Below are 14115 nucleotides of genomic sequence, written 5' to 3' on the forward strand. Positions count from 1 at the left end.
GTATAGGCAGGCCCGAAAGGTGTTTCTGACATCTAGTTCACCTCTCCTCCCCTCACATTTCCAGGTGTTCACATATTTTATGGTAAGAATTGAGTGCTAAATGACCTAACCCTCTGTACAGCAGACTTGCTTAAGACTGACCACCTTTTCAGAATTCCAGGTGTCTGGAAACAAGGCATTTTGGCATGGTAATTTTGGAATCCAACCTTGGTTCCTTAGTATGGTGACTGAGACAGGTTTCGATTAAATGATTAAGTCACATGGTGTCCTCAGGGCAGTGCCCAGCTAATAGGAAGCAATTAGTCTGTGCTACCTAGTTTGACCTGATTGAATTCTGCTGAGTTGCTGTTTCCTCATGAAACAGGCTTTGCTATAGTACTATCCGTTTCACTCAGCATTCTGAGAAGTCAATCAGACACACTACCTGGGAATGAGACAGTGTATTCATCTCCTTCCATTCTTCCCCTCTGCTATTCTAGCGGTGTTGCGTGATCACAGGTCTAACAAGTCTCCAGCAGTGAACAATAAGTAAGAGACTGTTCAGATGGGAACAAGCTGGCCTTTAGCGTAAGGCTCTCCCGTCCTCAGTGGTGAGCACAGCAAGCAGGGCGCAGGCGCAGGCAAGGTGGCTTCCTGTTCAGAGGTGGCACGCGGCTGCCCTCCCAGGCGGTGGCAGAGCCCCAAGCACGCCTTGTCTTTCCTTCAGCTCCCTTCAAGTGTCTTCCCTCCCAAAGGCACATGGGGCGAAAACAAGGCGACAAAAAGGCAGCAGGAGAACTCGAGCTGCTCTCAGACTGTCTAAACCCAGCAGCGCAGCAGGTGGCAAGGAGCCTGAGCCCACCACCGACTGTCAACCCGAGAACCCCAGCAACACAAGCCACAACAAGGTGAGATGGATCAAGTGGAGGTCCTGTTCAGATGCTGAATGTCAGTCAGCTTTTGTGTGTGGACTAGAGTGACGGAGAAGAGTGGAAAAAAAATATAAATATTCAACAAATGAGCAAACTAAATGGGCACAAGAAAACAGGAAACCACAATAAATGCTTAGCAGCCAAACACATTTATTAGTCTTTTTTCTTTTTTTTTTTTTCCAGGAACCCAAAAATATTTTGTAGTTATAATGTAAGCAACTGAGTTGCACATAATACAATCATATCTTTCCAAAATAAAATAAAATAAAAAACTAAACAAAAACAAAAATAAGCTGTTTAAAAGCCCAAAAAAAAAAAACCCTTCAGAAAACTCTTATATATGCATTACATCATCTCTCAGTTTTAATGAAATGACGACGACTTAATTCCTTATTACTCAACCTGTCACAATCCAATAAAAGACCACCCTTTAGTTTTTTTTGTTTTTGACTTTTTTTTTTTTTTGAAATCCAGCATGAGAAATACAGTACCTGCTATGGCAAAAAATACACATAAAATGCAACTTTTCAGCTTATTTGTACATTAGTAGAGTTTAACATTTTATTGTTTGTTTTTTAAGTGAACCAGTGATTTTAAGTACCACTATACTAAAAAAGTAAAATAAAATATAGAAAAGGGGGGCCCAGCCTGCCATGCAAGTGCACCTCTAAAGTGCCTAGTTTCTGTGTCCATGTAAAACCAGTCATATGAGGAGCAATTTCAACAGATGGGAGTCTGATTAAACCTCTATATTTAAGGGAAAAAAAAAAGACAATGCCATATCCTCCCTTTTCTCCCCTCAAACTTGCTTAAATCCCATCATCCACTTTCTCTACCGCCCACCAGAAGAGAGAAAAGAAAGCCATCAAAATAATATTGTAAAAGCTATTTCAAGTATAAGAAAAAAACAAAACACTTCTAGGTAACTTGCAGAGAGCATCAAAATTGTGCAGCCATTTAGTCACGTTTACAGGTTTTGTTTCTGTGGACAGTGTTTCAGATGAGAGGGTTTTTGCTGTACCTTCCTGTTACCTGTTTGTGTGCAAAGTTGGAAAGCTGCCTTTTAAAGATCCAGCCTCTTTCTGATGCCCTTCTCTGCACCATCTGTGAAAGGGGGCAAGGAGAGAAGCGGGGGAGGAGGGGGCACTGAGGGGCAGCACCACCCGAGTCACCAGGTGGTGCTTTCCCACCTCTCCTCTGCCCCCACCCCAGCCCTCCCTTCTCTGGTTCACCATCAGTGACCTCTCACTGCAGAGATTCCCATTCTTCAGTTTCCTGATTTGGTAGGATGTATTTTACTATGTAAACATAGCCCCCTAGGATTATGGAACCCAAAAGCAGCATGTATCTCTCCATCCACATGGAGAAAGATAAAATAGTCCAGAAACCTCTCCTCAGGTTGCTTCTCTTTGTCTGGTTTTAGTTACTCGAAACAGGGAGGGGGTGGGGTGGGCACGGAGTAAGTTGTAAGCAAATGATGGGAGACTTAGGAGTGGGCACAGTTGAGCTGTTTCTTTTTTTTTTCCTCCCAGAAAGGTTTTTTTTTTTTTTTTAAACCTGTTAAAAATGTTCCTGCACCTAAAGTCATACTAAGGTTAAGGCCAAGGGTGCAGAATCTTGTGCACGTGTCTCTGTGAGCACATTCACGGTGCATGCACCATTTTTGATGTCTTCTGTGAGATCACTGGACACACTTTGGTCACTGTTGTGTGTGCAAAGGGTGGTGGGGGATGTGTCCCAGGATAGAAGTGCAGCGATCAGCAGAGCCCTTCAGGAGCGCCCCCTAGGGACATAAGGGCAGGAAAACCTCAGGAGGGACCAGAAGAGGAAACAGAAAAGGGGCCATCACACAGAGAAATAAAATCCGCAAGTTGACAGCGCCCAAATCAGAAGGTGGGTGGTGAATATGTGTGCATTTATTATCAAGTTTCTTCCCCTCAAAGGAAGTCGTCACTAGACAAAGATCAGGGAGCCCAACCTACAACGGGCTTCTTGACAGATACAGGGTTTATGTTTAAGATGGGGGAAGCTAGGGAGGCTGTGAAGAAGCTATCTCTAACGATCTATTCTGATCCTGCCTCGTGAGCGGCCAAATCTAGAAGCGCAGTAGCTGACAGATCCTTAAAAGCAGCCCTTGTTTAAACTTGTTTCCCTCCACCTAATATCAGCTTCAAGCCTTGTGGAGAGAGAACAATCTGAGGGTGCGAGCGCCTTTCAGGAAGGCTGTCCGCATGTCTCAGAGGAGTTTCTTTCCAAATAAGAAATCAACTAATTTCCAGAGCATCACAGTGACAAGGCTATGAATTCTACAGCACAAAACTGAAATGCCAGGGACTGATTCTCTTTATGATCTACAGTTACTCAAAGTGTGTATGTGTGTGTTTGAACCAAGGAAGGTTGAGAGCTCAAGGTCTCAGGGAGAAAATGTTCTGGAGTCCCTGGAGGTGACAGATCTTCCAGAAGAGAGCAATCCAGACACTCCCCACCCTGGACCCAGAGCTGAAATAGATGGCCTCTATTTCAAACAGGGTTTAAACACTGGTCTGCCGTCATTGTGTGTGGAAGGTGATAGAGAGACCACCACCCCACAAACGCCAAGTCCACTCCCCTGACCTGTTCTGCTCTTCTTAAACGTGAAAGAAAAAGAGCTGAAACTTCCTATGGCTTAAAAAAAAAATGTGGAAAATATCATATTTTAGGGTTACTTTCACAGCAAAGAAAACATTGCAAAAGTTATCCTCCTATTTACACGTTCATATTTTTCCAAGGATAACCCATTGGTGGCCAGAAAAGAAGGGGAGTTAAAAGGTCTACGCTGCAGGGGAAGTGGACCTGGAGGTATTGTTTTGTGTTAGCTGAAACATCAGAATTCTGCTTTTTGTGTGTGTTTGTTTTTTTGTCTAAAGGCAATCTAATAGATTGGAACCCTGATAAGACCGTGCCTGTGCAGGCTCGCAGGGGCACGAGGAGACTGATCAAGTCTGTTACTTGTTACAGTACTGTGAATGTTGACAGCAAAAGCGCTGCATGGAAACACTGTTGCTTGCTTTATTAGGACACTGTGTGTTGCCAAAAATGCCTACACCAGAGCAATGCAGAGGCCACGACTCACTGCAGGCAAGATCGACGGAGGGATGCTGTCAGGACCAAAAGGAGGCTGCAGGCTTTCAAACACCTCCCTGCTCACTAGCTACACACAGTATAACAACTGCAAGGGCGGCAGAAATGTCAATATGGCGGAGCAGGAGGGGTGGGAAAGAGAAGCCCCGTTGGCCTGTCAAGCAACCGTCCTCTTCTCCAGAGAGTTGCCTTACAATTAAATTCACTTAAAAACATCAAAGAAGAAAAATTAAAACGGAGCGAGGAGGAGGAGGTTTCTGAAATTGACATAAAGATTAAGGTCAGCACAAGTGAGGCATGGTTTCCTGAGCTTGCAAGGGTTCTGAATTCAGCAAAGGGTGAGAACTTTTTTCCAGAGAAAAGAGCAGTGGGGCAGGGTGGGGGGGCCTTCAGGGGCCTCATGCTGCACCAGGCTAACTAACACTGCACAGCTAGGATGGAGATCCTGGACCACAACGGTTGGTAGGAATGGCGCCCCCCAACTCCCAACCCCAGGAAGTGCCGGGCCGAGGCTCACAGGGCTCTGTATACCTCACTGTGCGGACCTTACGGCTTGGCTTCTCGCTCTCACTCCCCTTCCCTGCCAGCATGGGGGGCACACCATGGACACAGAAACCGTAGAACAAGGATGCAAAGCTACTTCCGTCCCCTTTCTGCCCTCTCCCCCACCCTCCCTTTGCAGAATGCATAGTTACAATTCACGTTACAAAATAAGCAATGATGACCACATATCGGACCCCCTTCTTTTTTTTGAAAAGAAAAAAAAAATCCAACAACCTCTTCTTAAATTCAGTATCAAAATTCACATTTGCATAATAATACATTTCAAGGCCATGAGAGAGGACGGAGCTAGCACAGAAGCATCGCCCCAGGTCTTCCTGAATGAAGCTGGAGGAATCTTGCGAGGGATTGCTTTCCCCTTTGGGGAGTTCTGAGGAATTATGGAAATGGCCCTTAGCATTCACTTGATATCTCTTTAGGAGGGAGTGGGGAGAAGAGGCGGAATCGTTTAAAACAAACGTGAAACAAAGGAGGAGACACTGCGGATTTCTAATGTTGAACTACAATGGTTCTGAAGAAATAAAACATGGTTTCTGATTTTTCGCTTTTCTTTCTCAAACATGTCCAACTCATCCTTTCAAAAGCCTTTTCCTTGTGTGTAATATACCCTGTTCGCACAAACAGCAACATTATGTGACTTCCATTTGGGAAAAGAATTGCCTTCTCAGGACACAGACTCAAAGGGTGGCCACGCACTGCCTGCTCTGTGCGCGGCAGGAGCAAGAAAATGCCTGCTCGACGTGCACAGATGTGTCACAAATCCGTGTTACCAGATTTCAATTCTCCAGTGCTTACAGAAAAACAAAAACTAAGACAGCCACAGCCACGCACGCACATATACACGGAGAAGACTAGGCAATGCTGAGAGACGTTCAACTTGCACTCCTGGACTAAGCCAGTGTCTGTCATCTGTGCACCATCACCTCCTCGTTCCCTGTCCCAAGTCCCCGAACTTCTTCCCCGTGACTGCAGTATGCAACACTGAGGCAACTGAAAACCCACGGCTGCCATGGCAGCGGCCCAGAGAAATGCTGACTTTCCTACAGACTAAGGGGACCGTCTGTTTTATCCCGATGGGTAGGTTCTTCCTAAAACAGACGGTCTCTGAACTCACAAAGGCACATTCAGAAATACTACACTTAGGAAATTAACTCCTTGGGCAAAATTTTAAAAGGAGGTGGTGTTTTAAACACATTATCTTTTAACTCAGCCCAAGATTTCTGGCGAGACGTGCCATAGCTGAATGCATCACTTGGTGAAAACTCTGCTACCTTTAAAAGGTATGTGATTTCTTTAAGGGTTCCAAAGGTTTTTTTGCTGTTTTATATAAATACCCTACCCTCCTTTTGCATTTTTGGTGGACACACACAAGATACATTGTCTTCCTCTCCTTAAAGCTCAGCTGTCAAGCTGGTCCTGCAGCGAGGTGGCGGCTTGCCTCCCATCACCTCCCACGAGCCAGCTGCCGCCGCCCACACCCAGGACTGTGCATGCCTTTAGGGAGCCCAAGGAGAAGGCCCTCCAGATGCAGTAAGAGGTCCAGGGAAGTGGGGGGCTGAAAGGGAAGGCAGGCACTCGGCTCCACAATCACACTAGAAGCCGCTCCACAGTTACTCTTTAGCTGCTCACCAGCAGCAGTGAAGGAATTCTACTTTTGGGGGCGGGGGGGGGGGGGACGACGACGACACAATCCCAGCTTGTTAATATTGGCTCAAAAGGGATCAATTCCAATTGGGAATTTACTTTCCAAGCAATGATTTATAGTTTGAAAATGAAAGGGAGACACAAAGTACTTTAGGGAAACACTTTTTCTTTTCAATTTAAAACAGAACACTTGCCTCTTTCTGACCTTTCTCCTTCTGTGAACAAGTCAAGCATTTGTCACAAAGAAGAAACAACAGCTGAATTCTGTAGAGACTTTTTGCTCAGGGCAGTACCATTTTTCCTGGCGTGCAGAGTTGTTAAATTCAGATGCCCAGCTAGCTGAAGAGGAAACTATTTAAACTCTGTGAGGCAAACACTGGCAATTTCTATCGCTTTTGCTATTTTGGTGGTGGCTGGAGGTTATTACAAGAGATTGCCAGTTTAAAAACCACTCAAAGGATCAAATACTTGGGAATTACTCCAGATCTAGACCAAGTGACCGTATATATGAGAATGGCATGGAGACCCAGTTGGTGGGGAGTAGGGCTGTTTCCTGACCGGTGTTCCCTTTACCATCCTGTGGGTGTCCAAGGCCTCTTCTTCTGCTGGAGCGAGCAGGGTCATTTCACTGTTCTATTTTAATTATGTTACTACTATGTTCAGAGATTCGTGAAGTCAATAATTACTCCAAATAAAGAATGTGTTGCCAGTACCTCCTTTGTCAAATTTCAGGTCAAGAAAACAATGCCATCATTAACAAACGGGGACCATCTCTGAAAATACACACACCTTTGGCACTGGCCATAAACCTACAGGCCTTATCACACGGTGTGCACAAACTCTGGAAATAGAGGTAATATTCTATGTTTTGTAACAGACTGATGATGACCTTGATGACAGCTTATATACTTGCCTGTTTCTAGACTGTGTGGATACCCTGTACTTGGGGATAAGAAAGCAGAGAGGCTGTGGCACAGTCTGCAGCCCAGGGGGAGGGCAGCCCGTTTTCTGATTAACTGCTGAGGTCTAGAGATTGACAGTTCATTTATACACATGGGCGAGGCTATTTACATCTGCACTATCGCACATAACCTTATTTGTACACTCGAGGAGGGGGGGGAACCAAGATTTCTCTCTGTAGTAACACTAAGAAGTGTAGTTAATGCATATACATGAAGTATGGCAAAACACTGGAAGAAAGGTTTTTTTTTTTATACCAGCTAAAAATGGATCTCTATTCCTAAAGATGTAATAGATAAGTAAAAGCAGAGAAAAAAACCCAAACTCAGAACAATGACCTAGAGTGTTGCATGTTGCATTTGAACTCTGAGGATGGGGGCGAAGGGGACCTTTTCTGCATAAAGACTCAATTGTTCCCGAATCTGAGAGATGACTATTATAGCCAAATCTGCTGAAAACATCCTGTTTACATGGCAGAGAAAAGGCTAGGCCTAAACGTTCTGCTCAGCACACACGACATATTCATTCTGTTTAAGAGTCAAGATGGCAGAAGAGAGGAAAAAACAGAATGAAAAAGTACACAGCATCAGAGGTCAATATGGAATCTGGCTGTTAACCTTACAAAAACTGCCCCCTCCCCCCACAAAAGTGGTGAGTGAATCCTTGTCATTAGTTAATAGTCTGTGGAATTTTAGCTTCTGCTAGCTATATTAACAACAGCTCTCTTCCAAATTCTTAAAGAGATTTCTCTTTTTTTTCTTTCTGCATATCCTTACACACCACATTCAACCCACAGGAACTTGGAAGAACCCATTGCTAACTTATGCTACATTCACGTCAGAAGAGGTGGGTAAGTTCTTAGAAAAGGAGTCATAGCAATCACAAATCAAGATGCTAAAACAGACTGAATGGCAACTGAGGCGTAATGTTGACTGACTGGGGGACACTGATGGAAGACTGTGCTTTGGAACTTTAACTTGCAGCACTGCTAAGTTAACATCTGTGAATGCTGTAAATGAGAGAGATCGAGGGCTGGGGACTGGAGAATCTGAGATGCCACATGGACCATCCATTTCATCACAGTATCTCGGAGATCTGTACTTTTTTTTTTCTTAAACACCTAAAATTAGGTCATGGCACTGGATCTCAATTGCCTGGGGAGGTCCCGAGTCTGACGGAAGACTTCCCTTCCCCTTCTAGTGCTTCCTTCCTTTTGGCCACTCATGTGGTCAACAGAAACCAAGTTCATGATATTTGAGAGCTGGACACCTCTGGCCACTAGTAATCAAGTGTCTTAAAAAATGACAGGAACCTGGTAAAAACTGGAAAGCACAAATGTACATGATCAAAATGTTCATAAAGTAAATCTGTGTAATGTGAGGTGACCAGCAAGCCCCTGAACCCATGCCAGAATGTGGTGGAAGAAAAGATGCTTCCATCGCATATCTAAGTGTCCTGAAGCCATCTGACCTCCCAGCAGAGATGGCTCTTGCCAAGGAATATGGTGGAAAAGAAAAGTTTTTCTCTTCCATTGTATCCTCACAATATCCTGTTCTTAGGTCACTGCCAACCAGTAAAACAAAGCTTCCAGCAACGTGATAAGGAAAAGGGGGCTTGACGGGAAAGGGAAGAGACACAGGACAAGAGCAGAAAAATAGGAACCCCTTCCTACTGGCCTGACACAAAGAGACGTTCCAAGTCACTGCAGCTGTCACTCGAGAAGCTGATGCACAGAGCCAGGAAGGCCCTTGGCATCCCACATAATCGAGACATAAAAGCGTACTTTTCATTTCCTTGATTTGTTTAATGACTTTGCATTTAGCCCACTGCCTCTGGGGCCTGTCCAGAACCACTCCGATTTCTGTAACGGGTGGGCATCTCACCGTCTGGAGGGACGAGACCACATGCACATACACACGCGTTCCCCCTGCTCAGGATGTCTGAGTGTATGTACGAAGGCACTAAAGCGGTTTTAGAGAAATTGCAGGCAGCAACCCCACCCACTCCCTTTACCTGTTGAGCTGGAGTTTCTTTCCCCACCGGGAAGCTTAGATGTTTAAAAGCAGCTGTGGTCATGCTTGGGAATTCTAACCCCTGGCCCCAGGAGGGAATACAAAAGGAGAATTCAACATCACCAAAAACTGACAGGAAATACTCCACATCTCCGGCTGAGGGATGGGGATAATTAAGCAGCAGATCTTCAAAACAGCAATTAAAATGAGCATAACAGTAGCTGGGAGCTAAAAAAAGTAAAATCACTTGTTCCTTATTAGATTCTTCTACTATTTTCTCCTCCTCCCATAGCAAACGGAGGTAAGACACACATTCTTCATTAATAGAACAGTCCATAGATATTTTTCTTCTAGTAATGCCTACATTTAAAATTTGTTCCAAAAATTATTAACCTATATTTCCTAACTCTTTACATAGATTCTCAGCAATCCAACCGTAATATTTTACAGATTAGAGCTACTATTTTTTTTTTTTAAGCTGTTGTTTCTTTCTTCCTTTCTTTTGTTGCTGGGGTTGGGGAGACAGGGAGAAAGGTTCCTTTGAATAAAAATAAAAATTCCTCGGGGAGACTTTAGCTCAGTCTTAAATGGAAAGAAATAAAGTGATGGCAGTCCCATTTATATACACCAAACACTCTCCCCTTAAATTATACATAATTTGAAATGAATCCATGATAGAGCTCTTATAAAGTTTAATCCTTCTCCCATATTTTTTAAGATAGTCAATTTACTTGTTGCTGCTAAATTGATAATTTTTAAAAAATATTTCTTTCTATGTGTTTTAAAATGTATGATCACCCAGTATGACAATAACTTTTGGAATCTTTACTTTTTACATTTTTTTAAGTAAAAATTGTTTAAACTTTCTGAAGTTTCAGGAACTTGTAAAAGTTTATTAACAGGAAAGAAACGGCCGTCTATCTAGGATAAGATACGGTTAAATAAACCATCTTCCAAAAACTGGCTTCCTACCCTAGAATTCCTGAGAATGCTTGCAAATTTTAAAGCAGGAAAATAAATGTTAAAAACAAAAACAAAAAACACTGTTAAATGCTCCCAGAGTTAGTCTTCATCTAAAATATATATTTATATGTATATATATACGCACTTTTTGGTCTTTTTTTAAGTTTTTAGTTTTTTTCCCTTTAAGCTTATGATGGAAGAACATTTTAGCTTCTCATGTTTATTTTATTTTTTTTTACATATTTCAAATCCCTCATTATGTCTTGTAAACAAGAGGGGCTCTAGCACCCGGCTTTCACCGTAGTATCGTAAGGAACTCAACTAACCCATAGTGCAGGTCAAGGAACCAACAGGCAGGAAGAGAGGAGGGTGGGGCAGGACACGGCAGGGGCCACGAGCAGCAGTGGACAGTCACCACAAGCTCGTGTGAGCCCAAGACACACAGCCGGCCAGGGACATTCAGAGCTAGCCTTCTGCGGATGTCTGAACACAGCTGCTCTTCAGCTGGAGGTCACCACGCATGGCAGGGTTTTGCCCTCCCCCACGAAGAGAGCGGTCGGCGGGGGCTGGAAGGAGACGTTTTGTGCGTGGGCAGAGTGGAAGGGGCGTGGTGGCGATGGAACCGGAGGGCACAGTTAGTTTTCTACAAGGCATCCAATGGGACCAAACCAACACTGGGAACTCGAGTCTGACCACCCACCCACGAAGGGCTCAGAAAGACTTGAGTGAGCCAACGCTCACTTGAGTTACGTGTGTCAATCTCTTTCGAGGCTAGGTTTATCAACAGAGTAAGCCGAGAGGACTACAGAATTCCCATTCTTTGTCTCACAAAACCACTTAAATGCAAATAATTAGCTTTTGCCTTTTCCTATACACACCCACCCACCCACCCACCCACAGACCCAAGCTATAAGTCAAATACATTATTAGGCATTGTTGTATCCTTCACTAAAGATGCTAAAGAAAGAAAAACTCCCTTGTCCTCACTAGCAGCAAGTTATGGAGGACAGTAGAGGTCTGCTCCCACCAAGGGTTGGAATGGGCAGGTATTTGCTGGTACAGAATGTCGGCACTTTATGTTAAACAGTATAATGCAGACTGGGGTGTCCACACAAGTGCTAGCACGTCACCGGCACACGTCCCCCTCCCCCCGCCCCGCCAGCCATCTGCTTTGTATAAAGGGGTACCCCTTCAGGTCTGCTGTAACTCTTCACAAAAAGCAGTTTGATACATTTTGATTCCAACATAAGTACATACATGTTGGTGATAACTGTGGATTAAAAGTTGCCCCCTATTCAGCCCAGAGTACTACTACATTGATGCTTAAAAAAAAAAAAAAGTCTTTAAATACCGAAATAAAAAAAGCAACATTACAAGGAAAAAAAAAAAAAAAAAGAGGTCAAAACCAAAAAAAGGTGCAATACTTAAAAAGTCTTTGCTAAGTTATACCTGCCTAAGCAAAACCACATACACAGGAAATACACAACACAGAGAAACAAAAGGAAACGCTTGAAGTACACACTGGTTTAAGAACATTCGTTTAAGTAAACGTTTCTGTCAGTGATGGCCCGGTGCTGTAACACGCCGCGGCCTGGCACAGGTAACGCTCAGCAAGAAGGGAGCAGAGAGGAGGAGCTGCAGATGCTTGCAGGAGGCTGCTCACAACCTTTTGTTTGTTTGTTTTCATAAAATAATAGAGAACCAAGAGAAATTTTAAATTCAGCATTACCTGACTTTCCAACCAACTTCTCATTCCTGATTACACAAGAAAGGGGAAATAAGTTTTTTTTTTTTGCATTTGAGACATCACAGCACTAAAAACTGTCTTATCTTCTGTTCCCATTCAGACTAACAAAAAGGCAGCATGAAATTGAATGGATATTCAGATGTGCCCAATGGCCACTTACTTCCCAAAACAGAAATAAACACACAGTTGCTCCAAGAGGTACCTCCTGTTCTCCTGGCTTTGGGGACTTGGCAGTGCTCCACTCTACTGCTAGGTCAAAAGAAAAGCTACAGAAAACTCACTCGGGCTACTTCGCAGATGTAAAGGAACTCCCTGCTTTCTTCATTAAAAAAGCACTCTGTTCATCTCAATACAGCCCAACGGGGTGGCTTCAGCAGCAGCGGATCCCCGAGGTGCTCGTGCTCCTGTGTTCTCATAGTTAAAAAACAAAATAAAATAAAAATAAAAAGCAGATGGCCGGCCAGCCAGCCTGCGGACTGTCAGCAATGCAGCTTTCTGAGAAATCGGGGGTGAGGAGGAAGAGGAGGACACAGGCACACAACACACACACAGAGACAGAAAGAAGGATGCACGCGAATGCACATGAACACACGTGCACACACATACCAGAACGAGCATGCCTGGGCAGTTACATGTGCCAGAACACACTGGTATTTATCAACCAGCCAATCACAAATTTTTTCCTTTTTTTTTTTTTTTTTAGGTTTTTTATGTTTTTGTTTTTAAAGTGAGGCTCCGTCAAGTCTTCCCTCCCCCACCCCAACAATGCTTTTGAATTCCCCTCCCTCCCAAACATGGTAGACCTAAGGACGGAAACACACCCAGTGCAAACAAAGTTAAAAAGCTATTTTTTTTTCAGTATATATGTTTCTTAGCAACAACTTCCATATAACATGAAAAAAGTGAAAAACTAGAAACTAATTTTTTTAATTTTTTGTGTTTAGATTTAAATGGTATGTGTACTCGCTTCACATTGTCTTTCTAGGTTGGCGTTCATGATTCAAGTATTTCAAGAGTGATATGTTCTCTTTTTGGATTCATATTCCAAACGAAAAACTGAAGTCAGAGGGAGGCAACTATGTGCTCAGACAGTCTGTCGATGACCCACCTTTTTTTTTCTCTCTCCGTTTTCTTTTTTCCTTTTAAAAATGTATTTATTGCAAGTTGAAAAAAAAAACGAAAAGGTCAAGTTAGTGCTGCTGCTGTTCCAAAAAAGGTCACGAGGTCAGAGTTGAAAGTTCTAAGTTCAGATTGAATCCGACCCTCCTCCCAGAAGGTCACCAGGTAGTAAAGGAGCAGGGCTGCCCATCCTATGAGGGTCTTCCACGGTCGGGACTCCCCACAAGCTAGAAGAGTAGTTGGGGGGGCCCCACAATGAAGCGCCGGCAAGATCGGCCCCGCTGCTGCCACCAGCACTGCTGCTCCACTGCCCGAGCCCCGTGGACCCACCGAAAAGATTCAGAGCAGGTCCGACGGGCTCTGACTGGGTCTGGCCGGTCTCCAGGGACTGCCAGCCCGCGGCGGGCGCGCTCGGGGTTGCCGCAGGTGTAGGGGGCTGAGCTTGTGCCAGAAAGCGGCTGACTTCGTCATCAGTGGCAAACTCAGCCAGGATGGTAGTGTTTCCCAACACACACCTGGAAGAAAGGGGAGGAAGAAAGCTATGCATCTGAGGAAGGTCTTGAAGCAGGCACGGAGACGGAGTATCCCGAGTCCTCGCTACTCAAAGAAACGCGTCTGTCACCGGCAGCTTCCACATCCCCAGCGTTGGAGCGTGTCTTTTAACCAGACCACCAGGTGACTGAGAAGTACTGATTTAGAGCAATGAAGTATCACTCGATCTCAAGATACCCAAAGACTACTGGATGACACGACGTAGCAATATCCCTCGGGATAGAGAATCTGCTTGTCAAGTGAATATTGGGCCTCTTTTTTCCCTTGGAGGTAAAAGATCACAGCCCAAAGCATCAAGGTGACCCAGCTCCAGAAATCGGAGGCGCTGCTTCACCGCAGGGTGGGCTCACTGTCTAAGCCTGCCATCGCTCGCTTGTTCTGTGTGACCTTTCTATCGTGGCACTTGCAGCCACGGGGAGTCAGCTCCTCCCTGTTCACCACCTTGACGGCGGCGGGAAGGAGGATGGTCAGAGTCTGATCCAGCCCCACCTACTGTAGGCAGAACTAAGACCACAATATTTCATCA

General features: G+C 44.4%; 1 protein-coding gene across 6 annotated transcripts in view; it reads right to left on the reverse strand.

The window, feature by feature from the left end:
- Positions 1 to 12142: 12142 nt before the first annotated feature.
- TNRC6B (trinucleotide repeat containing 6B) overlaps positions 12143 to 14115 on the reverse strand; it is a 251526-nt gene continuing 249553 nt past the window's right edge. For 3 of the 6 annotated variants that reach the window (XM_027540719.1, XM_027540716.1, XM_027540721.1), the window contains one exon: positions 12143 to 13552. In XM_027540719.1, the coding sequence (XP_027396520.1) occupies positions 13165 to 13552 (388 nt within the window). In that variant the 3' untranslated portion in view covers positions 12143 to 13164. The remainder of the gene's footprint in view (positions 13553 to 14115) is intronic. The other 3 variants (XM_027540717.1, XM_027540720.1, XM_027540718.1) reach the window with 2 other exon arrangements.

The sequence above is a fragment of the Bos indicus x Bos taurus genome, chromosome 5, assembly GCF_003369695.1.
Source record: "Bos indicus x Bos taurus breed Angus x Brahman F1 hybrid chromosome 5, Bos_hybrid_MaternalHap_v2.0, whole genome shotgun sequence".
In the NCBI taxonomy this organism is placed as follows: Eukaryota; Metazoa; Chordata; class Mammalia; order Artiodactyla; family Bovidae; genus Bos; species Bos indicus x Bos taurus.